We start from the raw sequence: 25,610 nt of genomic DNA on the forward strand, positions 1-25,610 counted from the left end.
ATATCCTATGTCAAAATCACCCTCAAGACCCATGACCCCCCCCCCTACAAAAATTTCTAGGGATCAGCCACTGAAAGGTGCAAAAATCTAAATCCTATATCAAAATCACCCTCAAGACCCATGCCCGTGACCCCCTCCGACAAAAATTTCTGGATCCGTCACTGTTGCTAATGTCAATCGTCAGTTTTTTCGCCGCTTACTGCGACTAAGTTACATGTCTTATTGTTGGTTTTCGTATAACTGGTATATTTAAGTTAGTTTCTTTTCTGTTTGAATTAAAGTTTGTGTGGCGAGTTGTGGACGACAAGCTCATATTTGTTCAGAAAACTGAAAAAGGTTCAACCAGTTAGCACGTCAATTTTCCAGTAGGATTCATCAATGATATTCCAGTGAGATAAGCAAAATTTAAGGGGGTGTGGAACATCTTAATGGTTAGGTGTTTGACGACATTTTTCGTTAATATATACCTATAGTAAGCAAACTTATATGTTTTCGTTAGAAATTTTGGTTTTTGAAATAATTAACAATTTAGTGCAAAAATGAACCTTTTTCAAATCTTTGCTAACCAATAAAAGGTATCTATTTATACTTAAATATAAACATTTTATCAATTAAGAAACAGAAAAACTTTTAAAATGACGTTTTCTAAAATTTTCTTTATTAATTCGTTGCTTCCAAAACAGTCAAAGGAAGCAAAATCGTTAATTGTTTACCAGTTTACAACTATAACTTTTAAAATTAGCTTCTACATTTATAATTGCTCTAAAAGGGGAGTCCTTGAGTCCTTGTAATGCTTAACAAATCCGCAAAATTGTAGCTTTATCCATTCAGTGGCGGACTAAGGCTAAAGCGGGATCTGGGCAACATAGTAATTCCGGGCCTATTTTTCAATCATGTCACATAATTTGCATTTGGTAGGTATTTTCAAAGCATATAGTATGTAGTTTTATTTGATTATCGAATTCAAAGAAAAAAAAATAAAAACAAATAATATATATGTAAAATAATTAAATAAATATAATTTATTAACACAAACAATAATACTTAAACAAATATACCCAGATTGACTAATTATTTTGCTTTTTCCCACTTTTAATTCTGCAAACGCGTCAATTAGTTTGTCATAATTAATTGTTATTTTTCTCTCTTTTTCTGTATAAACTAATGAAAAACTATTTAATTTTTTTTGCCTAATGTGGATTTAAGAAAAATGTTTTATTGTGGCCATTATTAAGAATGATCTTTCACCGCTTGCATTGTTTATTGAAACAGTTATGTTTCTGAAGTTTTTTCTGAATAAATGACAACATGGTTAGAGCCGAAATAATATTTTATTTGCTAATAAAAGTCTTAAATTGTAATACTTCAGTTTTTAGGTTCTGTTAGGTTTAAATCTTGTTCATAATTTTAATTTCTCTATTGAAAAGTCACTATCATCATTCAGATCACGGATAATAATTGATCACATCAATTAAATGTTGCTAATGAAATAATCACATACAACAAAAATATTAACATATTAATATATTAACATGCTCTTTGTCACTGAATCTTATTTAATGTTCTGGAATTTCATCTTGAAATAGTTTTCGTATTTTCTGACTTTTTTATCAGTAGTATATACAATATCTTTAACTTTTTATACTTGTTTTTACCAAATTGTCAAAATCATCTCTACAACAGTTTGTATAAAATCTATCAATGAATTATTGATTAAAATTGCAGTATTTAGGGATTAGAGTCTTTTTGTTGAAGAGTCTTATTTGAAACATTTATTCTCTCTAAAATCTTTTCCCATAATAGTAAGTAACAGTACATACTAGAATGTATCAAGATTTTTGTGTAAACCGACAGCTTCGGACCTGTTAATGGTTTTTCATCTTGGTTTTAAAAAAAATGACGTAAACAATGTTTAATTTCTTCATAATCTTTCTTCAAGGATTTCACAACGTCAGCATCGGAAGAGCAGACCACCTCATGTCACAAATAGGTTTACACATAGGTTTTTACAAAATTATTGTAATGCATTCCACCTATATGTAGATATTGAAAAAAATACGTATAATTCCTGAACAATATTGAAAAAAGTGGCAATTTTCATGCAAATTTCGGCAGCAACGTTACCAATTTAATTTAATGAATGATTTGCCCATGATATAATATGGGCAAAAAAATGTATTGTTTTATTCTGGATTGAAGTCCTTTTTAATTACCTAACATATTAAATACATTATTATCACTTCCACAAGATTTAAAAGTATGAGAAAATATAGGTAGAACTCTCAAAAATCTTTCTTTTACATCACTTGGAAGAACATAGCGAATAATGACGGTTAGCTGATGTACGAAAAATATATCAAGTGTTGAATCATTAATTAGGGAGTAAAATTTAGCTCTCTTTATTTCGTCCACTATTGTGAGTTTTAAATCTTTCGCTATAATAGAAATAAATTCATTGTATAGTGTAGATAATAAACATTTTAGAGTACCGGTGCCGCAGTTTGTCATACTCAGATAAATATTCAAAAACACCTATATACTTACCATTATTTTCACTAAAAAACACTTCATTTTTACCAAGAAACGCTAAAGAGTGTGTAAAAAGTAAACGCAAAGAAGTAAATTTGACTGTCACTACCACACGTTTAAGCACTTCCTCCAATATTTTTTTTTTATTTATCATTTGTTTTTCCAGTTCAATGTCAATACGTTTAGTAAGTTTAGACCTTGTTATAAAAATTAAAATGGAGTTAATGTGGCCACTGGAGTTTTTATGCTCTGGCAATGTGTTATATATACATTTTTCCAATCATTCTTCCCTTTTGTCATTGGCGTTTCTTGCTTGGATAATGATTTACAGACGTAATAGTACAATGTGTAGTTGGTGTCAGTATAAACCAACTAATCTCCTTTAACTTTTTTCCCGCTATTAATTGTTCTGAAGAAGGAGACAATAATTAATTTTCTTGTGATTTGTTTTGGCCCTTCTTTGCATCGAACAGAAGATGATTACAAAGACCCATGTATTAATTTTGGCGGAGTTTTTATGTAATGCTCTCGCATAGCGTCTGTTAAGTATTCTGCCCGTGATTTGGATTCATAAGCACTGGAGCGCTCGTCCTAACTGGCCGATTTTATCAATCAACGATTCGGCAAAAATTACGGGCCCTATGCACGTGCCTAGGTCGCCTAGGCCTTAGCTTGCCCCTGCATCCATCCGTTAGCTTCTACTGTTTGTTTTTTAATAATATTATTAAAAAATTGCATATTTGTAATGCAGGTAAAAAATACAGACGAATCAAAAAAAGATCAAAATCTATGTACTAGAAACGGGAGATACAGAAACTTACAGTATTTTGAAGGTTAGTCACATTTTTGAGCGCTATAATTTTAAGTTCTCCCTTAACATGGTCCGCCTAATCCTCGTTTCAGTCTCATTTTTAACACTCGCATACAATGTTATTTAAGTTTAATATTATCCCTACTTTTTACTTAATCGACCTTTAATAACTTCAAAGTAATTACTATTTTAATAGAAATAAGCCACAATTGAAGGGTCAAATAAGTTTATTGACGTTTCAATCTCCACTTCGAAAAGCGTGCTCCAAATGCTTTATTGTACTTTTATTTGTTTACAATTGTGGCTTATTTTCATTAAAATGGTAATTACTTTAAAATGCCGGAGGAAAATAGCTTCAGAACAATATAATAACTTCGTTTCTTGTTTAAATTCGTGTAAAACTGTCAGTTTTTAAATACGAAAAAATATTTCGTCTACAAGTTTAAAAGATATTCTAATTGTTTATACGTTTAAAATAACAGATTTACTTCAAAACAACTATTTGTTACAAAATAACTTGTTTTAGATTCCTTTGGTAGATATTAAATATAAAAGTATTTATCTTTCTTATTATACCGACAGAATTACCATATCTTCATTATTTTATATCTGTTAGTAGCTGACCCGGCTAACTTCGTATCGCCTTAGATTTAAATAATATATCTAAAAAATTAACAGAAAATAAAACAAGAAAACATTTAAATCAATTCAATCAATCAATTTAATACTTTCGGATATAAATATTTCTATTTTTTTGCGTTAAATAAATATACAACGATGACGGTTTTCCTACACGCGAATATTTGCCCACGTGCAAAACATGAAAACTCCAAGTTAATTCCACAACCTTCCAACTGTAGGCATTGTGATTTGTTTATTTTTATTGCAGAAGCCAAAAGGACGGGAAATTGTAAACTTTTAAAATCAAATGGTACGTTCGCGGGATCAAGACATCCTCTCCTTCGTATTTTTCCTCGATGATCGTTGTCGCAGTAACATTATTCATTAGCCTTTTTACAGTCAGTCTCGTGCCATTGCACAGTCGAGGTTGATTAATATTATTAATATTACGCAACATAATGGCAACTGATCCTACTTTGAATTGTAAATTGTTAGGTAGGAGTCCAGGCAATTCCAATGAAATTAAAAACTCTGTAAGATAGTTGACTACGTCATTCTGACTTATAACTATGTCAACTAATTTGAATGAAACAACTTTCCTGAAAGAAACTTCAGAGTAGTCATTCATCCGAATATACATATTAAATTTCATAAAAGTCGGTCAAGCCGTTTCGAAGGAGTGTGGCAACTAACTCTGTGAAACTAATAACTCTGTCACACCAATTTCGCTATTAAAAAATACGGGTTGGTAATAGACGGGTAAAAATTAAGGGTTAATGTATTGTTTACTGCCACATCATAAAAAAATAAAAATATTTTTTTCCAAAAAATAGAAAAACTGTTTGTGATGGACTACCCTTACCCCTCAGAGTTATAAAAAATAGATGACGAGCGATTTTCATACCTACCGAATATAAATATAAAATTTCATTAAAATCATTAATCAAAATAGCTCTTTGACATAAATATGGCAATTGAAAATAGAGGTTAGTACTATTAGGATAAAAATTAAGAGATGTATGTATTTTTTAATGAAATATCATAAAAAATAAAAATAAAAAATGTTGTTCAAAAAATAAAAAAAAATGTTTGAGGTGGACTACCTTTATCACATAGAGGTATAAAAAATACAGTACGACCAACTATTTATATTCGGTTTTCTTTTTATTTACTTCTAGACCCCATATATCATACTCTTTAATTAATTTTCGTGCCATATAGTTTACATCGTCATAATCTTAAGCCATTATTACTTGATCGTCTGAAGAGTTAAGCGTATATACCATAGTATTGGTGAGCGGTATCCCCATTGTCCTGCATTTTTGTTTACATCTTTTTAAAGCACTTTCAATGTATATTTTGAATAAAGTGGGAGACAAGCAACATCCTTGCTTTAATCCTTTTGATGTTATAAATCCTGTTGTTATTTGTGTCACTGCTTTTATCTTTGTTTTTGGTTGTATAGCACTTTGACGGCTTTTATTAATTCTATATTAATATTCGTGCTTTTCATTGATTGCCACAGCTTCTTCAGTGGAACGCTGTCGTAGGCTTTCCGTAGATCGACGAACAACATATAAATCTCTTGATTCCTTGCCATCTTTTTTTTCTATTATCTGGGTTAAGGAGAAAATGTGGTCAATAGTGGATCGACCCGTACGGAATCCTGCTTGTTCTTCTGCTTCATAATCTAAGTATTCTCTCTCGATTCGGTTCTTTAACACCTTTCCATATATTCGACTCATAGATCTGGTTACAGCTATTCCTCGGTAATTTTTACAATTATTTTTATCACCCTTTTTATGTATAGTGCTGAGGTATGATATCTTCCATTCCGTAGGGATTTCGCTTGTGTTTATGCATTCTTGAAAAAGTTGTCGAAGACATTCGTACAATTTGTTCGTTCCGTACTTAAACAATTCTCCGGGTATATCTCCTGGTCCGGGTGCTTTGTTCCTCTTCAGCTGTTTACATACATTTTTAATTTCCTCTGTTGTTAATCTTATTGGCGAGCCAACTATTGAAATTCTATCTTGGTTTTGATTTCTATGTTCCTGAAATTCGACTCTATTCTCTACCAAAAGTCTTTTGAAATACTCTTCCCAGTCTTGAGGTTTTATGCTCTGTATTACTTCTTTAAAAGTATTACTACTGTATCTGTATCTGTATTATTACTGTAAAACAATATAAAACGCTAAAAAGAATTACTGCGTTACCAAAAAAAAGCTCCTAACTATTAGCTCCTATCTACAGAAGCCCTACATCATACTTTCCTTTATAATAGAAATTTTATTATTAGAATTGACCATAGCGTTTTGCAGTGAATAATTAATTTTACCCAGCCAGAAGAAAAGATTGCTCGGCGAATAGTGAGACTTCAACAGTATAACTTCGACGTAGTACATTAAAAAGAGCGTCTCCATAGCAATATTGTTATTCTTTTTAAGCGAACCTGTATGGAACAACAGTGCCAGTACTGTAACAAACTTAAAGAAACAGATAATGTAATCGAAGAAGTAAGTCTCCAGATGAACATAGTTAAACAGAAAGAAAATAATGATCCACTTCCGTGAAAAAGCTTAAGAAAGTCAAAAAAAGATAATGACTAATGAATGGGAGTCTTTACGAGAGATTGCGACTCTTTAAATAATAGAGAAATTTTCAGAGCAATGAAACAGCTAGAAGTACTAAATCAGTTGATAAATTTAACAAAACTAACCCTTTAAAAATTGAGTGTAGAGTACGAATCCAGGGGAACTGTCTAAATCTTTAAAACAAATAACAATCTACGACATGGAGACTCCCTCTTCTGTATACTGTTCAATATGGCTGTGAAAAAAGTAATACGTATGTTACAAATCTCAAATATCGGTTCAATTTAATAACAAATCCTTGCCTACGCTGATGATAGCAATATGGTTGTGAGAAAGGTAAACGATATACGAGAGGCGTATGTAGCACTTAGCGGCTACAAACATGAGTTTAGTAATAAACATTAACAAAACGAAGTACATGAAAATAAGCACGCTACAACAAATACTACGTTCAGTTGTTATTGAAGACGACGTTATCGAAGAAGTTAACGAATTTGTATACCTGAAAGAGCTGGTCAACACTGAAAATAACACTACGGCAGAGATAAACCGCAGAGTTTTCACGGCCAACAGGTGCTATTTTGGGTTTAATATTCTTCTTAAATTCTGAATTATATCAAGAAATACAAAAATAAACCTCTACAAAACAATAATACGCCCGGTTCTAACACATGATCCATAAACCTGAACTCTTACAAAAAGTAATGAAAACATATTAGGATGTTTCTAAAGAAAATTATTAAGATGAATCTTTAAAATGGTGGATGACAATAAAGTGTGTAGAATACGATACAACTTCGAACTTTATAGAATATACCAGGAACCAGATATCTTAAAACATATTAAGATAGGACGTTTGAAGTAAATAGGGCATGTAATGAAGATGGAACAAACTGACCCAGCTAGAAGAACGCTTCTTAGACCTATTGGTCAGAGAATGTGAGGAAGATCCAGAATAAGGTTCCTTAAAATATGGGAATACGTGCTTGGCGGAGTAATGCGATGAATAGGAATGACGAATGGAAAGAAATTCTTGAAGAGCTGGATTTTCTAGCTTAAAGACCCACACAGGGTTGTAAAGTCAGAATGATAATGATATTTTTTTATGATGTCTTCTAGTTTCGTTCTTCTGCGAATCTCTTTATTTTTTACGTGGTCTGTAAATTTAATTACTAATTGATCTTTCCATTTTCCTTTGTGGAAATCTTAATTGATTAGTATTATTTTTAGTGAGTGTTACTGTTTTGGTTCCATATGTTATGACTGGAAGCAGGCATTAATTTTATACCTTTCTCTAAAACTTCATAGGGAGTAAACTATTAAATGTGTCCTTCAATCTGTGATACGCAGCCGAACATATGTCAAATCTTCTTTGTTTCTTTTGTCTGATTTTATTCGGTGGTTTTTAAAGTTATGACTAAATATGGATTGATGGATTCCACCGTTACTTGATTTACTTTATTTACACCCAACTTTATTTTTAAAACTTCCACACAAAATTTATTTTAAACTATTATCACTACAGCTGTTTCAGCTGATTGCCTTTCTCAAGTGATCTATTTTTGGCAGGCGTTTACGCTTTATAGTCTCTAATGAAATAGGTTGAGGGGTGGAGAATTGTTTGTCTCAAGATATAGAATAGAATTTTTAAATAATCAAAATATTGAAACTTTACACTAAGATGCGACAGAAAAGTATCAAAAACAAATTAAGCTAGCGTTAGAAAATTCAAAATCAATAGTAAATCCAATAGAACAAAAATACCTCAATATCATGAACCCACAGCCTCCTAAATTATACTCTTTCATTAAACTACACAAACCGTCATATAAACTTTCAAAAAAACTGTTAGAGATTATTTTAGAACTCACTAAATTTTCACCTATATTTACTATAAAACATACAATAGAACTAGTTAATAAAATACAACATTTTCAATTACCTAACAACTCCAGATTAATTTCATTTGACGCAAAAAATCTTTTTCCTAGTATCCCTCCTACAGAAACTTTTATTCTAGTAAAAAACCGTTTAGACCAAAATAGTACAAATCCAATCATTGCATCTGAAATTTTACATCTTCTCGAAGTTTGCATAAACCAGGACTACTTTGAATTTAATAATGAAATATATACAAATAACAGTGCAGGACTTATAATGGGCAATCCTCTAAGCCCACTGCTATCAGATATATTTATGGATCATCTAGAGACAAATATTTTAAAACATCCTATATTCAAACAGTTTTTATATTGGTAGACGACGTTTTATACGTAGACGACGTACTGGTATGTTTCAAAGGAACTAACAGGCAACTCGACCAATTTTTATCATATATTAATTCAATTCATAGTCATATTGAACTGACAATGGAAACAGAACAAAATCAGTCCATAATTTTTTTAGATTTAAAAATTATCTGACTTAAAAACAAACCTGACTTCTCCATATTTTATAAACCTACCCATACTGACACGACTATACACAATTCATCATCCCATCCCACACAACATAAACTGGCAGCCTATCATAGGATATTACATAGATTAACAGAAATTCCGATGTCAAAATACAATTTTAAGACAGAATTAAATATCATTAAGCAAATAGCAGTTAACAATGGATACAAAGAACAAAGAATTAATAAAATGTTAAATCGAAAACTACACAAGAAAGCCCTGAAATTAGTAATTCCACCACCAGAAAAAAAACCCAGTACCTTCTGCTCGATTACATATACAGGCAAAATATCAACAAAAATAGTTAAACACATAAAAAAGAGAGTAATAACACCAGCTTTCAGAACAAATAACAACCTAGACAAATATATTAAAAACAACAAGAGCCAAAATAAAAAACACTTACACAGTGGTGTGTACAAACTTAAATGTGGCGACTGCCCAAAAACTTACATCGGTCAAACTGGTAGAAACTTTAATAAACAAATATCGAACAAAATAAATAAGCGAACAAAAAAGGGCTTTCAATAATAGAAAAACAGATTCTACATACGCACTTCACCTTCTAGAGCATAATCATTCTTTTAATGACGAATTTAAAATTCTTCACATTCAAAATAAAGGCCTTAAGCTATCTTTGTTAGAATCTATGGAAATCAACAAATTGAAAAACACATATATAATTCTGAGTGACCAACTTGAGACAAACAGTTCTCCACTCCTCAACCTATTTCATTAGAGACTATAAAGTGTAAACGCATGCCAAAAATAGATCACTTGAGAAAGGCAATCAGCCGAAACAGCTGTAGTGATAAGAGTTTAAAATAAATTTTGTGGAAGTTTTCAAAACAAAGTTTTCAGTGTTTTATTGTTACAAAAAATATATATTGTTTAACCTCTTCCATTGTGTTGTTTTTAAATTTTGTTTTTCCTTCGATGACCAAGTTTGTTAAAAAAATGTTTTACTTCTGCTTATTTGGTTATTTTCTTATTTGTTATTATTTAGTTACAAGTGCTTTAAGCATTACTTTGCCAATGTGTAAATTATCGCCAATAAGGACAATATCGTCGACAAATCGAATGCTGTTAAGCATTTTTATGTCGATATTTGTTCCGATCTTGTACCAATTATTCAGTATAGTCCTGGCATATACTCTATAATTATTTCCATACTATTATTTTAATGAACAACCCCATATTAATACTGTAAAAATATTTTTCTACATTATTGATTTTTTGATATACTTACCTTCAAATTATTATTAATAGGAAGATTTAGTCCCTTTGGCGAAACACCTAAATCATCTTTAGATACCCTCCTTTTCAGCAACTGATCAAACGAATTTGATAGACTTCGTTTAGCTTTTGTAAATATAGTACTGCTACCTAGATACTGATTAAGGAATTCGGAACGATTTTCAGCAGTATCGTGAGTATGTCGCAATTGTTTCGATTCGCAGTGGGCTCTTAGCAACATCATTAGAAATTCATTTTGTTCTCGGACGGAATCAGTTTCGGCACCTCGAAATTTTGTTAGGATTATTGATTGTTCTTCTTCGTCTAATTGTTCTACCCTAAAGATTTCAGAAAATATATACAATTATCTGCTAATACTTAAAAATAAAATATTAAAAAATCTTATTTAGCCTAAAGCCATACGTGAGGTAAATGAAACACCAACCACAACGAGGAGTTACTGATGGTCCTCGTATATGAATTCAGATTTTTAATAGTTTAATATTTTTGAATTTTTTTGCGTTCTCAGGTGAACGATAGAAAAAAGCTTCCCAGATGTGGGTGGTTGAAAAAAAATTAAATACCTTCTGCAGACTAATAGGCATAACGCTTTGTAACAGCAAAGCCATTTTTTCGTGCAAGTGAGAGACACGAAGGAAAATCAACTACATATGAAACACCTTGACGCGTGAGACAAATGATGCCTAAGTTACTTAAATACTACGATCAGAAAGGTAAGGGGAAACTAGCCGAGTATAATTTCAGAATATAATATTTAACGCAACATATCAGAAGAAATATATTGCAAATCCATGTGCAAAGAGTATGCAAAATCTCCGTTAAAAAAATTTCACTGGAACGTAAAAAGCATGTATAAAGGTGGTAAGATCCATAAGAATATCAGAGGAATGATCGGATTCAAAGTCCAAACAATGAGTATTAGTGAAGCATGGTGGTCAGAATAGGATAATGCCATATTGATCCCAGTCATAAGAGCGGTGTACATGTTATAGTTACAAATAAAGTTAAACAAAGTATAAAATTCTTTATAACCTATTCAGACCGAATGCTCCTTTTTTATCTAAAAGCCACCATAATAACAGAATCCTTAGTATATTTTCCTAATACTGATAAAATTAATGAAATCATCTGAAAGTAATTCATATCATATATACTTGCTTAAGATCATTCCACATTAATTCTACTGGATGCATCTCCATATATTTCCCTCTTAATCTCTAATACCAATCCTAGATACTCAAAACTGTTACTTATCACAGTCACAGTATTGACACTAGTTATTACTTCCTTATACATGTCTCTATTCTCTTACAATCTTCAGATACTTACCAGGAACTCCATTCTTATTGAGCGCCCGCGACAGAACCTCTCGAGACACTCTATCATATACTAGCTCAAGATCAAGCAACACCAAATGAGCGTCTGTTTCTTTATTTCTGTATTTTCCATCAACTGGCTTATAAGAAAACTCATCTGTTGTTGATCTGTCTTGCATAAAACCAAACTAATTATTGGATATTTCGGTTTCTTCACGTATCCATCTACTAATTATTACTATCTCCCATACTTTATTGGTATGACTAAGTAGTTTTATAGCCCTATAGTTTGTGCATTGTTATATATCTCGTTTTGCAAACAGGTACTATTCGTCTGGCATTTGTCCCACTTTAAATCCATTGTATTAAATAAACATATTAACCAACTTCTTCCTGTCTCTCCTAAAACTATCTTCATTTTCCCAGGAATATTATCTGGTCCAGCTGCTTTACCTTTCTTTATTTTTTAAAGGATTTGAATACCTTTCTGGTTTATTATTTTAGATCTTATCTAACTTAGAAAGCGGTTTTCAGATTACTTTCCAGATCTTGATATACGTACTGTCAGTTGGATTGTAGTTCCTTTTAAATGTGAAATTGATATGATAAGAAGAATTTTCAGGTTTGGCAGAAGCAATTCTTGAACTTCGATATAATACTGAAGCACGTATTCAATTTGAGAGTAAACCAAATCTGTCGTCTTTTTGGATATCAAAAGCTGCAAAGGCTTTCAAAATTGCACATGAAGAGGCGGTTAAAAAATTGCTGCCATTTGGAACAACATATTTGTGCGAACAAGGCTTTTCCACTCTAGTGGACATAAAAACAATGAACAGAAATCGATTAAACGCCGAAGACTGTATTCAAATCGCTCTTACATCAAACAATCCCAATTTTGAAGCAATTGTATCGAACATGAAACAACATCATTTCTCCAAAACGTGAAGGAAGAATGTTTTCAATTAATCTTTTTTTTAAAATTTTTTCAATTCTAATTTTTGTTAGTACAACCATTATTATTATGAATGATGCTAAAAAAATGCCTTTTTTTGCTTCTTTTTTGTTTTTTGCCTTGGGTAATATCAACTTACAACAAAATGGTTTGGGGTAATGATTAAAAAAGTTCCCCGACCGCTGCTTTAAGTGTATCAGATTACGAATAAAAAAACAGCTATTCACATGAAAAGACAAATGAAATATTTACTGCTTCACAACCCATACAAGATATACCACTTTACAACCAGTTATTTCACAAACTACTTGGTTTAGAAGTTTTAAGGCTCCACGTAAATATATAACCACCACTAATCGACTACGCTTTGGATATACGCGTTATCCAAGTCATTTATTGAAAACAAATATGATTGAAGACAATAATTGTAAACATTGCGGTAAACTAGGGGATCACATATTTTTTATTTTTTGAATGTCTTAAGTTTTAACAGCATTCAAACTCTCTTTGCAAAAATTTAATATGTATGCATGATTCAATATCCAGTCCCTGCTGGCTACAGACTCACAACAACTATACAATATCATTATATATTTCTTGTCAGACACATGCATGGTTCAATAAGATTTGTACTCGAGCATGAAACTTTTCATGGTAATGTGAAAGTTTAGATCCTTCGTTTATCCGAAATGTTTTTTTTTTTAGTCCTTTTTCTATCCGAATTGTCGAATAAAGGCCTCTCCCATTTCTCGCCATTCATCCCTGTTGTGTGCTAGGCGTTTCCACATTGGTCCTGCGACTCTTTTGATATCGTCGCTCCAGCACATTTGAGGTCTTCCTCTTGGTCTCTTCGCATCGTACGGTCGCCAGTTTCCGACTTCTTTGTTCCATCTACCATCTTCGAGACGTTCGTTGTGTCCAGCCCATTTCCATTTTAATTTAGCTGCTTGTTTCGCGGCGTCCTTTATTTTTGTTTTGTTCCGGATTGCTTCGTTCGTTTGCCGATCTATTAGTGAGATACCAAGCATCTGTCGTTCCATGGATCGCTGAGTTTTTCGAATCTTGTCCATGTTCTTTTTTGTGAATGTCCAGGTTTGAGCTCCGTAAGTGAGAACGGGAAGGATACAAGAATCGAACACTTTGGTTCGAAGGTTTTGGGGTATCTTTGTGTCTTTCAGTATGTATGAGAGTTTTCCAAATGCGGCCCATCCCATTCTTACTCGTCTGATTATTTCGGTAGTTTGGTTTTCTTTGTTTACCTTGATATTCTGACCCAGATATATGTATTCTTCTACATGTATCACTTTTGTTCCTTGGATGGTTATCGTCGGTTGATCATCTTTATTCGACATTAGCTTAGTTTTACTCAGAATCATTTTCAGTCCTTTTTTTATGGATTCCGTATGAAGCTCATCGATCATCGTCTTCAGTTCTTTCCAGCTGTCGGCTATTAGTACTACGTCATCTGCATATCTTAGATGGTTTAAATACTTTCCGTGTAAACTAAATGTTATTACACCTTATTCTTGCTTCAGTTTTGTTTGTCTACTAAAAATGTCTTGATGGGCCCCTAGACGAGAAGCAGGTGACCCCGTATGTTTCCTTAAAGTACCTTTTTCTATTAATTATCCGTTAATTTTGCATTAGGGATGGGATTATGTATTTGTCTGATTAAAGAATCTATTGCAACTGGCTGAATTACTAATCTCTGGGTATAATGTTAACTAGGAAAACTGTGTGGAGGTGTGTACCATGGTGCCCGAACGATATCTGGAAAGTATGAACGACTACAAGCTCACATCATAACCAAGGCTATAAATGTAAAGTGAATTGTAAAATGAAGTGTAAAGTGAAGTGTAAAATGGGCGAATTGTGTCATAGAAAAGCCTTAGCAGTAAAGAACATTACACCTTAATTACATTTTGTTAGATATCACTATTAAAGTGATGAACTACATTCTCATACACCTTTAATTTATTATTGCAACACTCGTTGATTGTCCAAAGGTAATGTACTCGCACGTGTATGACTTTATGAATACAGAGTTTATAATAAAATTGGCATATCACAAAAATGATGAAACACGTTTAACAAATTAAATAATCTTAAGTCTTTGCAGGGAAATAATGCAAATATCTTGCAATTGAAGTTGCTCTTATGGAAAAAAATTTAATTATCATTTAATTTACTGTTTACCTGCTTTAAAAAGTATTCTACAGGGGAAATCGAAGAAATCCTCGACCTCTCTTTAAAAATGATATTTACACAGTACTTGCTATCATTAAGCATAAAAGCTTAGATTTTCAAAAATATTTTCCTGGTAATCTAGAGCAATGACTGTGATGGAAACCCTTTCCAGTAGCCCACACCATTAACACTTTCAACAGATGAAGAAGAACAACTAATAGAATTATCCTGTGATTCCAGCCTCAAGTTTCAATATGACAAGGATACATTGTTTGAATTTTGGAGCTTAGTTTTTCATGAATATCGTACCATCAGCATTGCAAGATTAAAGGTGTTATTACAATTTGCAACATCATACTTGTCTGAAATAGAATTTTTTTTTTGTTGCAGTAATAAAAAGTAAGTACAGGTGAAAAATAGACGTAGAAAAAGAAGTGGGAGTGACAGTTACCAAACTGGAGACATGGTTTCAGAAGCTGTGTCAAAGTTCCAAGTGCGCCATAGCACAAATAAATTTGCTAAACCCTGATCTAATGAATAAGTTATAGAGTCACGTATGTCTCAGAGTTTGTTTGAGCATCTGCTTTTAGATTATATTGCGCTTCTGCGACTTCTTCTTCTTAGAATGCCGTCTCCCTACGGAGGTTGGCAATCATAATGGCTATTTTTATTTTTGAACTTGCTGCTCTAAACAAATCAATCGATCTGCAGATACCAATCACGTAGATTCTTCAATCATGCCTTCGGCCAACAGATCTTCTTCCTTGAATCTTTCCCTGTATTATGAGTCTCAAAATTTCATATTTTGGTCCCTTTATCACGTGGCCTAGGTATTTCAGTTTTCTGGTTTGTATAGTGGTGATTAGTTCTGTTTCTTTACCAACCCTCTTCAGTACTTCTTTATTTGTAATTCTATCAGTCCATGATATTTTTAATATTCTGCAGTATAACCAGAGTTCGAAAGTCTTGATTCTTTTTAAATTGCATTTTTTTAATGTTCAAGTCTCAGATCCATATAATAATATTGAAAATATATAGCAGCGAATGGTACGTAGTCTGATTTTCAAATTTAGATTTCTGCACATTAGGAGTGGCTTTATCCGTGTAAATGCTGATCTGGCAATCTCTATTCGCCTGTTTATTTCTACAGTATGATCATTGGTTTCATTGATCAAAGTTCCCAAGTACTGATATTTTTCTACTTGTTCTATAACTTTACCATTGATTGTCAATAGGTAATGTATATTTTGTGGTCTTTTTGTAATTAGCATGTACTTGGTTTTTTTTAGAGTTTATAGTAATTTCCATTTCATTCTGCGACTAGTTTATAGTTAACAGGTCGGCTGAAGTCTTTCGTTTGAGCCTTCGTCCGATTAGTTGTGTCATTAAATTTTGGGCTAGAATATTGGGGTGATCTGTTGTGATCTGTGTCTGTGGGTGATCAAGTATTGTCAAGTATGTTAATACTATGTAAGCCTTTGATTCAAATGCTTTTCCAACTATTTTATGTCGTCTTTCTGTGGCAGAGGTTGACCTTTTAACGATACCGGAGGGCAGTTTCCCTTGCGGTTTGTAAATGTTACCTGCGCAGATTTTGTCTCGTTGGCTCGTAGACGTCCCATTTTTAGCTAAGTTTGTATTAGATTTAGGTTAGCCTGTACTCTGTGTGATATAAAGGCTGTACTCTGTGTGATACAAAGGCTGGGTCTTCATGAGAAGAGATGACTGCTGTGTCGTCTGCATAAGTTGCTGTTGTGATTTCTGGTCTAGCTATAAGTTTGCAGTAAATATCAAGTACAACACTGGTCCGAGAACACTGCCTCCAGGGACTCCAATCATAACTGGGTAAAATCTAGTATAGTCGTCGTGATGTTTTACAAGGTAATGGCGGTCTTGCAGGTAGAGTCTTAGGATTTGGAAGTAATTGTTAGGAAGAGGTTTTTTGATTTTGTATAAAAGGCCATTATGAAAGTCTTTGTATAATACCTGGAAGATGTCTAAGAAGATTCCGGAGCAATATTTTCTGTTTTCCAATAATTGGCGTATTTGTTGGTAAACCCGGTAAATTTGTTCAGTGGTAGCGTGCTGTGGCCTAAAGCCAAACCGGTGATGAGGTATTATTTGTTTGTCAATTGGAACTAGCTCTATTTAGGATAATAGCAGTTGTTCTAATATTATAGACATAATAGGAAACGGGCTAATAGGTCTGTAGGACTTTATTTTCTCGAAGGATTTTCGGGATTTTGGAATAAATATTATTTGCCCTGTTCTTAATACGGCGTTATACAGTTGTGCAAGATAAAGTAGGGCTTTTCTTGCTAATTTCTTTAAGATTTTTACGGTTATTAGGTCATACCATGGGAACTTTTTGGTGTTTAATTTAGTGTGAGTAATATATCTGGAAAACTATTTTAAGATGTTTAGCGAAAATTTCGGCTTTCTCTTTATTAATCTTTGCCCATGCGCCATCTTCAGTGTGGATTGGAGGGTTAAAGAATTGTAGACGTTCTGTTTGCCTGGTTACTTTTCAGAGTAAATACTTAGTGGCTTCTGTAGGCAAAAGATGTCTGAGATAAGAATACCACTGTTTTTGTGGGTATTTAATAACGCTTGTAACTGTGCTGTAGCCCTGCTCAGATCGGTCTTGTCTTGTGGTGCTCTCGTCAGCTGCCATCTACGTCTTAATATTCGTCTCCCAACAATTTTTTGTTTGATATTATTGGGTAGTTTATGAGTATGGTGGTTTATTTCCTTGATTGTCATAGACTGATGCAGCTTCTTGTATGGCTTGGTTAAGTTATTCTGTGGCATTTTTAACTTCCAGGTTTATTTTTAGTGAGATATAAAATTTTATTTTATTGATTAGTAATTCTCTGAATTGTTTCCAGTTTTGTCGATTTATTAGTTGATCTCGCAGATGGTATTCTGTAAAGAATTTGTGAACTTTGCTCATTTGTGGCATTATCTGGACCGCCTGCATCACGGGCGTAGTTGTGGAGTCCATTTGAATGTTTCCTCGTTTATAGTATATTTGATCAACTTTCGGTTACTTCTACGAATCCGATTATCTAATAATCGTAGTTGACGCGTTTTCGCCATTAGCTTTAGCTCCTGGACCGGACTATTAGTTTATGATCTACTTATTTGATTTTTATAACCGGCACACTTATTGTTAGATATATCTGATGTGATATCTCTATGAATAAGTGATTGTAACAATATTCTTAGCAAAATTAACTTCTAAATCTTAAAATCAAATCAGAGTGACAATAAAAGGGCTCTGAATTTAAACTTATGTCAATGTAGCACTGCTATTTCCCATTTTACTCTACCAATATTTGAAAAATATTAGGAGCGTTATGGATATATAATATGTATATCGTATATCGTATACACTAAGCAGATAATAGAAAACCTTACTGTGTACAGCTTGTATGAGATGGTTAAAGTGAATCAAGGTCAATAAACAAAGTATCGAAGATACTTCGTATCGAAGTATCGCAGATAACTATATCGTTATCAATATCTGAAAAATTAGCAGGGAGTTTATATAGGAGTGAAAAAGAGAAAGCGAAATATCGGATGTTTATAATCTAAATATTTTATTAGTTGCACCTTGGCATCTATATGTAACGTCATTTTTGAAATCGAAAAATATAACTAACTAGATTTAAATACAACTAACCTTCTAAAAATAGCAGCTTGCGTTTTTCTATCGGACATATTTTCGATTTCAACACATAATTTATGATACCACACCATAGGACAATGGTCACAAGATGTTATTGTGTGTTTTGGTCGCACGTCATTGTTTAAAAATGCTTGTGTTATAGCTGAAAACATAAAAAATTAAGTAAATCAAAATTGTATTGAACATGACTAGTTTTACCTGCCATAGCATCACCGGCTATTGAAGCAGATTCACATTTAAATATGTAGCCAACATAAGTGAATGCATTTTGTCCTTCTTTACAGATAAACCCAAAATGTTCAGATCTAACTTGTCCCTGAAAACAAAAAATATTCAACTGTAGCAAGATAAAGTCTGATTCTTTCATTTGTTATATTACAGCACAATAAGTCCGTATCGGAGCTGTCAAATTAAACCGACATAATTGCAAAAGAGACATTTTTCACCAGAGCCTTCCAAAGTGTTCAATAATTTTTATTGCTTACTACCGTTTATTTGACACTATAGCTACCGAGTACCAAGTATTCGTAGCAAATAAACAGAAAATTGCCTAAATTCAGAGAAACATGCAAATATGACACTATGACTTTAAAATCTGATAACGGTTTGCATTTAAGTTACTGTCGCAACAGCATTTATTTAAACATCAACATAGATACCCATTAGCTTCTAAAATTTTATGATTATTTCATCACCATTAATCTCATTAAGGCACAATACGATATAGGCCGTAAACAATGACATATATTAGACAAGGCGAAAAGCTCGGGTTCGTTTGCAAAAATATTCCCATAAATTTTTTGCACAATCACTTTCATGAGAACCCCCAAAATAGGCCCAAGAGGTTATTAAATTAAAAAAAAAATTTAACGAATTGTAACAATCAATTTTTTCGGCCCGGACAATTCCTTTTTAAATTTTTTTGAATTATTCTGAACAAAATAAGTCTCTTATAGTTTTTTGTATACTTGATCGTTTTCGGGTTATTAATAATTTAAAACTGAGAAAATCGCACAATTACGATGTTCAAGACTCAAAAACACAAGTAAAAAATATTATTTTCGAATTCACCAAGAATCTAAACTCAAGCTCACAGTTATGACAGGACAAGTGCTCGGGCTGCGGCTTGTATAAGAGAGAGAAACAAGATCTAGGGCTTAAATTTTTGCTGGTATAAATTCGCATTGTAAAAATGAGCGCCCGTCCTGCCATACGCACTTCATTATCAATTAAAAACAATGGTTTAATAGTTATTTATGCACTAAAGGTGTTATTAAGATGATTACGCTCGGAGAGCAATTTAATCATTCGGTAACACCACTGGCACATACAAGATAATATTTATAAAAACTAAAATTGAGACGTTTTTACTTTTTATTTTACTGCACTCACAAAAAATATCTTCATATTTTGTATGTACAACTGGTGTTACCGGAGGATTAAGTAGATCGAGCAGCATCCATCCCTCGAGCCCTTTGGCTGGATTATGCTGCTCTCCGAGCGTAATCATCTTAATGAAACCCTTGGTGCATAAATAACTATTAAACTATTGTTTTTAATTATTAATGAAGCGCATATGGCAGGGCGCGTGCTCATTTGTACAATGAGAATTTAAACCAGCAAAAATGTGTGCCCTAGATCTTGTTTCTCTCTTTTATACAAGCGGTAGCTCAAACGCTCGTCCTGTACGCTCGTCCTGTCATAACTGCTTAATTAACGATTAAAAAACAATGTTTTTAAATGAAATAGGCTCAAAATACTTATCGGGAAATGATAGAACAAGGTTTGAGCCCGAATTTAGGTTCTTGGTGAATTTAAAAATAATGTTTTTTACTTGTATTTTTGAGCCGTGAAAATCGTAATTTTACGTAATTTTTCTCAGTTTTAAATTAGTTATAACTCGAAAACGATCGAGTTTATAGAAAAATTACAACAAACCTATTTTGTTCAAAATAATTCAAAAAATTAAAAGGAAATTGTCCAGGTCGAAAAAATTAATTGTTACAATTTGTTAAAGAAATAGCTATTGTTTTAAAAAAATGTATTTATTGAAAGTGATTATGTAAAAAAATCTCATGGGAATATTTTCCCGAACGAATACAAGCTTTTCGCCTTGTCTATATAGATCCAAAATAATCTTTTGTAATTAGCTGAAGACAATTATGGAAAAAAAAGTATTCTACGAAATAAGAAAATATAGTTGACATTCAATAGGATTGTCAGGGCAGACATTTTGTAGTTCGTAAGCACTTGATGGCTATATATTTATTTATTAGCACTACTTCTCAATTATCATTTTTTCCGGTTACCATCATCATCATCAGTGGCATTACAGCTCGTTATGAGCCAAAGCCTTCTTCAGAAAAATCTTCCATTCACCCCTGTCTTTGGAACTCTTCTCCATGATTTATCTCCGATGGATTTTAGATCATCCTCTATGTTATCTTGATACCTAAGTTTTGGTCTTCCTCTGGCTCGTCTTCCCACTGGTCCTCTTCGGTCGAAAATTTTTCTGCTCGTTGCATCTTCATCTCGCCTAATTACATGTCTTATCCATCAAAGGCGTGCTAATTTAATACATTTTACAACGTCAGGTTCACCAAAACTTCTATATAACTCAAAGTTGTAATGCCTACGCCACAAACCCGGTCTTGGATTCCTCCATATATTTTCCTTAGAATTTTTCTCTCGAAACTTTTAAGCAATTCTTGGTCCTTCTGTATAAGTGACCACGTTTCAGACCCGTATGTTAACACTGGCCTTATTAGTGTTTTATATATGGTAACTTTAATTTTTCTGGGTAGTTTTGGGGCCATATGTTTCCTCAAGCCATAATAGCACTTATTCGCAAGCACTATTCTTCTTTTAATTTCTTCGCTGACATTGTTGTCTTTGGTCAGCAGCGAGCCCAGGTAGACGAAGGTGTCCACACCTTCCAGTTCCAGATCATCAATTAATAGTCTAGGTATGTGGTTGCCTCATCTAGTACAATACATACACTTGGTTTTCTGTGCGTTTTTTTTAATCCCATTCTAAGTGCAGACGCTCTTAGTGATCGAAATGCTTCGATCAGAGATTCTGTGGACCTAGCAATAATGTCTATGTCATCTGCATATCCGACCACTTGTACAGATTTATTAAAGATGGTGCCATTCGTATTAATATGGTACTCTCGAATTACTTTTTCTAGTGCAAAGTTAAATAAGAGACACGACAGTCCATCTCCCTGTCTCAGTCCATTTTTACAATGGAAGGAATTTTGCCGGTTACATCTGATGTAAATCTGAACTGGATAAAGTAGACTCGTTGATGTGACATTTATTATTTAGTACCTCGCTACCGCGCGTAGATTATAAGTGCCGTTGAGGTATACCTAAAAAACAAGAGAAAGACAGGCGGACACCGTTATCTTTTTCGAAACTAATATTAATATTGCAATACGGCAATATTGTGAAAACTTGGTGGCAAATAGTATAAATAAACAATAAAATCAGGTGGCCGAAAATATTTCATGAGCACAGAGTCGAACAACATGGCATCAAAATCAACGTACAGTACATCTGTTGATAAATAGGATTAAAGGAGTTGGTTATCTGTGAGAACAAAACAACTGAACATTACAAAATCAAGATATGTTTATAGAGGACGTCGCGGCATTGTGTGGAGATTTAAAGAAGGTATGCCCACGTGAAAGGCTGTTCAACGAGAAATTAATGCAGACGCAGATCATAAATAAAATAATATCCATGCAGGTATTACAAAGAACATTACGTAAAATAGATTTTAGGTGTGTAAAGAGAAGCCGGAAAAGTTTGTTAATCAAGAAAGACGAATTAGTCATATAGCAAAGAGAATATTTACAAAAGAAATTGTTATTTTAGACAAAATTAAAAATGATTACGCTTTAAAAAAATTAATAGGGTAAAACGCCAGTTATTGGACACGAGACAGTTATTGGACATTACAGTGTTAACTTACGAGAATAAGATTTCTGCAAGTGCCAACAAGAGTATATTTCACTAGGTGGCACTACTCGTTTCTATATTACGTTCATTCTTATGTCTATGTTCTGCCTTTAACGGGTTCTGTGATTTTGGCGGTAAATATTTTTAGGTTATGTGAGTGAAGTGACATTTAAGCATTGTGTTAAGCATCTGCTCTGACTTTTTTTTTAAAACTACGTGGTATTTTTAAGGTAAGATTGTATTTTTATTTAAAAGGGTGTAGTAAAGGCACTTATAGTCCCTAAGGTAGATCTGGTACAGTAATAGGGATTTTAATTCGGATTTAATTACATCTGTCCAATAACTAAACTAGAAAACTTGCTTAATTCTATTATGGGACACCTGTCCAATCACTAGAGAACTACAATTACCACATATTTCTACAATTTTCAACGGATTTACGTATAATTAACTGGAGATAGCAGTAAAATTAATTTAGTAATCGATTTGACAGTTATTGGATAGCTGTCCAATAACTAAATTTGACCGTCCAATCACTAAAAATGGATTTTTTAGGATTGTAGTAAAATGCCTAAACTTAGAAAATATGATAAGATGAAACTTATAGAAGCTGTTAAGGATGTCCAAAATGGCACTGAATCATATAGAACAGCTGAAAAAAAATATGGAATTCCGAAGTCCACTATAGAATTTAAATTAAAACATCCGGAACATAAAGATACACTTGGACCGTCTCCTATTTTAACTTGCGAGGAGGAGAATACTCTGGTTAGGTAAATTCATTTAATTTATCTTAACTCATAGCATTATTTTATTTTACATTCAATATTCCAGATGGATACAAGAAACTGCTTCAAAAGGTTTCCCCAAAAAGGCTAACGATTTAAAAAGCAGCGTGCAAAAATTTTTAATCGAAAATCCGCGCCCCAATAACTTTAAAGATAATCGACCTGGAGATGGATGGTTAAAAGTAAGTCACCAAAAAAATGTATTTTAATCTGTATTCATCGTTTGATTTTTTTTAGGGATTTTTGAAGCGACATCCAGGGGTTTCTAGAAGGACAAGTGAAGGTGTGACGGCAGCTAGCGCTTGTGTATCTGAACGAGACATCAAAAACTGGTTTAAAGATATTGAAACCTATGTTAAAGAAAAACATTTAGAAGAAGTTCTAACTGATCCATCAAGAATTTTTAATGGAGATGAGTCAGGATGTCAAATATGTCCATTTACTGGAAAAGTATTTGCTATGAAAGGTTTCAAAAATGTTTATAACGTTGAAAAAAGCTCTTCAAAAGAAAACGTCACTGTGATGTTTACGTTTTCAGCAGACTGTAAAATTTGCGTGCCTATGGTTATTTATCCTTATCAACGTATTCCCGAAAAGGTTGCTAAAGGTATTAATCCTAAATGGGGTGTGGGCAGAAGCGATAATGGTTGGATGACGGCAGAGACATTCTATCAGTATATTGCGAATGTTTTTTACCCACACTTAATTAAAAATAATATTAAGCTTCCAGTTATTCTTTTTGTAGATAGGCACAAGAGTCACTTAAGTTACCAATTAAGTCTATTGTGTAATGAACTGCAGATTGAAGTGATTGCACTTTATCCTAACGCCACAAGGATTTTACAACCCTGTGACGTTTCTATTTTCCGTCCATTAAAAGAAGCTTGGCGGCAATCAGTGAGAGAATGGGAAGAACAGCATCCAGGAGGGGTAGTGAATAAGCTTGTATTTGCTTCTATATTGGAGCAAGCTATAAAAAAAAGCTGTAAAACTGAAACAGTAGTAAATGGTTTCAAGGCTTGCGGATTGTTTCCATTTAATGCAGATGCTATTGACTACACAAAATGTTTAGGCAAAGAAGTAGTAAAAAATTTAATCATTTCAGATCATCAAAAGAAATCCAAGATGGACTATAATACTTTTGTAAATATCTTAGGTCCTGAAAAAGTTCATAGCTTAGAGAATTTAAAAGAAAATCCAAAGAATAATCTACCTAGCGATAATAATTTGAATTTGTTGTTCAAAATTTGGAATTTTTTTGAACATGATCCAAAACATTCGGATAACCCAATGGTTCTAAAAAATAGAGACACAAACATTAATATTATTCAAAATGTGGTTATCACATCTCCCGTTAAAAATACTGAAATAAAAACATCAGAACAGAGTGGTATTGAAAATGTAAATATTTCTGAGAGTAGCAGTACCAATGATATTCATTTTCAACAATATAAAACTAATGTTTATGACTTACCCTCTACAAGTAAAATTATTGTTAAACACGAATTGTTGGCTAACTTTTTAACTTCTCCTACTGTACCGGAAAGAAAAAATAAACGTAACACGGAACGACTTCCTTTTGCTATTACATCTGCACGATATCAAGAAATGTTACGGAAAAAGGAGGTGATAAAAGAAGAGCAGGAAAAACAAAAACAAGAAAGGAAACGGAAAAGAGAAGAAAAATTAACCATAAACCAGTGTAGCAAGAAAAAGATTTCAAAAAAATTCAAATGTTTTATTTGTTCAAATGATATTCAATTGAACAAATTAAAATGCGATGACTGTAATCTTTATTATCACGAATCTTGTATTCCTGTTAATCATAGACAGCATATACCTAACGATGGTGATCTATTTATATGTCACAACTGCTTCAATCTCCAGGAAAGTGATTCTGATGCTAATAACAGTAACCAAGACAGTGAGGATGAAGACATTGACGAACTTTTCACTCAATACAAAGAAGCACAAAAGCATTTATAAAATTTAATTGTGTCAACTGTATATAGGTACCCCATACCGCACAGAAATCTTAGGTTTTTCCTGTAATTTTCATTTGTTTCTAGTTTTTTATTGTGTTAAAGCAGTCGTCCAATAACTAATTTTGAGTGTCCTGTAACTAAATAAACTGTCCAATAACTATAATTTTTGTAACTATTTTTAATAAATATATATTGACAAAAAATATTTAACACCTTCTTTAAATCCTTTTATCCATATTGTAATAAAGTGTTTAGACTACCTTTTGTATAAATTTCAATTCAATCTGCAGAGAACAATGTGAATTACGAATTTTTAAAGTTGAAATTTTCTTAAGTGTCCAATAACTGTATGGATTACCCTATATGGACGAAACGTTGTTGAAGTCTAAAGTAAGTTCACGTTAGGATTTTAATGGGAGAATTTTAACCGCCTTAAAAGCACCTTCGGGCGCAGG

The 25,610-nt window shown here is 32.8% G+C and overlaps 1 protein-coding gene across 5 annotated transcripts in view; it reads right to left on the reverse strand.

Annotated features, from left to right (window-relative positions):
- LOC140441359 (TBC1 domain family member 1-like) overlaps positions 1-25,610 on the reverse strand; it is a 515,776-nt gene that overhangs the window by 29,730 nt on the left and 460,436 nt on the right. For all 5 annotated transcript variants that reach the window (XM_072532029.1, XM_072532030.1, XM_072532033.1 and 2 more), the window contains 3 exons: positions 18,616-18,733; positions 18,412-18,559; positions 10,264-10,588 (listed from right to left, as the gene is read on the reverse strand). In XM_072532029.1, coding sequence (XP_072388130.1) covers positions 10,264-10,588; positions 18,412-18,559; positions 18,616-18,733 — 591 coding nt within the window. The remainder of the gene's footprint in view (positions 1-10,263; positions 10,589-18,411; positions 18,560-18,615; positions 18,734-25,610) is intronic.

The sequence above is a fragment of the Diabrotica undecimpunctata genome, chromosome 5 (assembly GCF_040954645.1).
Source record: "Diabrotica undecimpunctata isolate CICGRU chromosome 5, icDiaUnde3, whole genome shotgun sequence".
Lineage (NCBI taxonomy): Eukaryota > Metazoa > Arthropoda > Insecta > Coleoptera > Chrysomelidae > Diabrotica > Diabrotica undecimpunctata.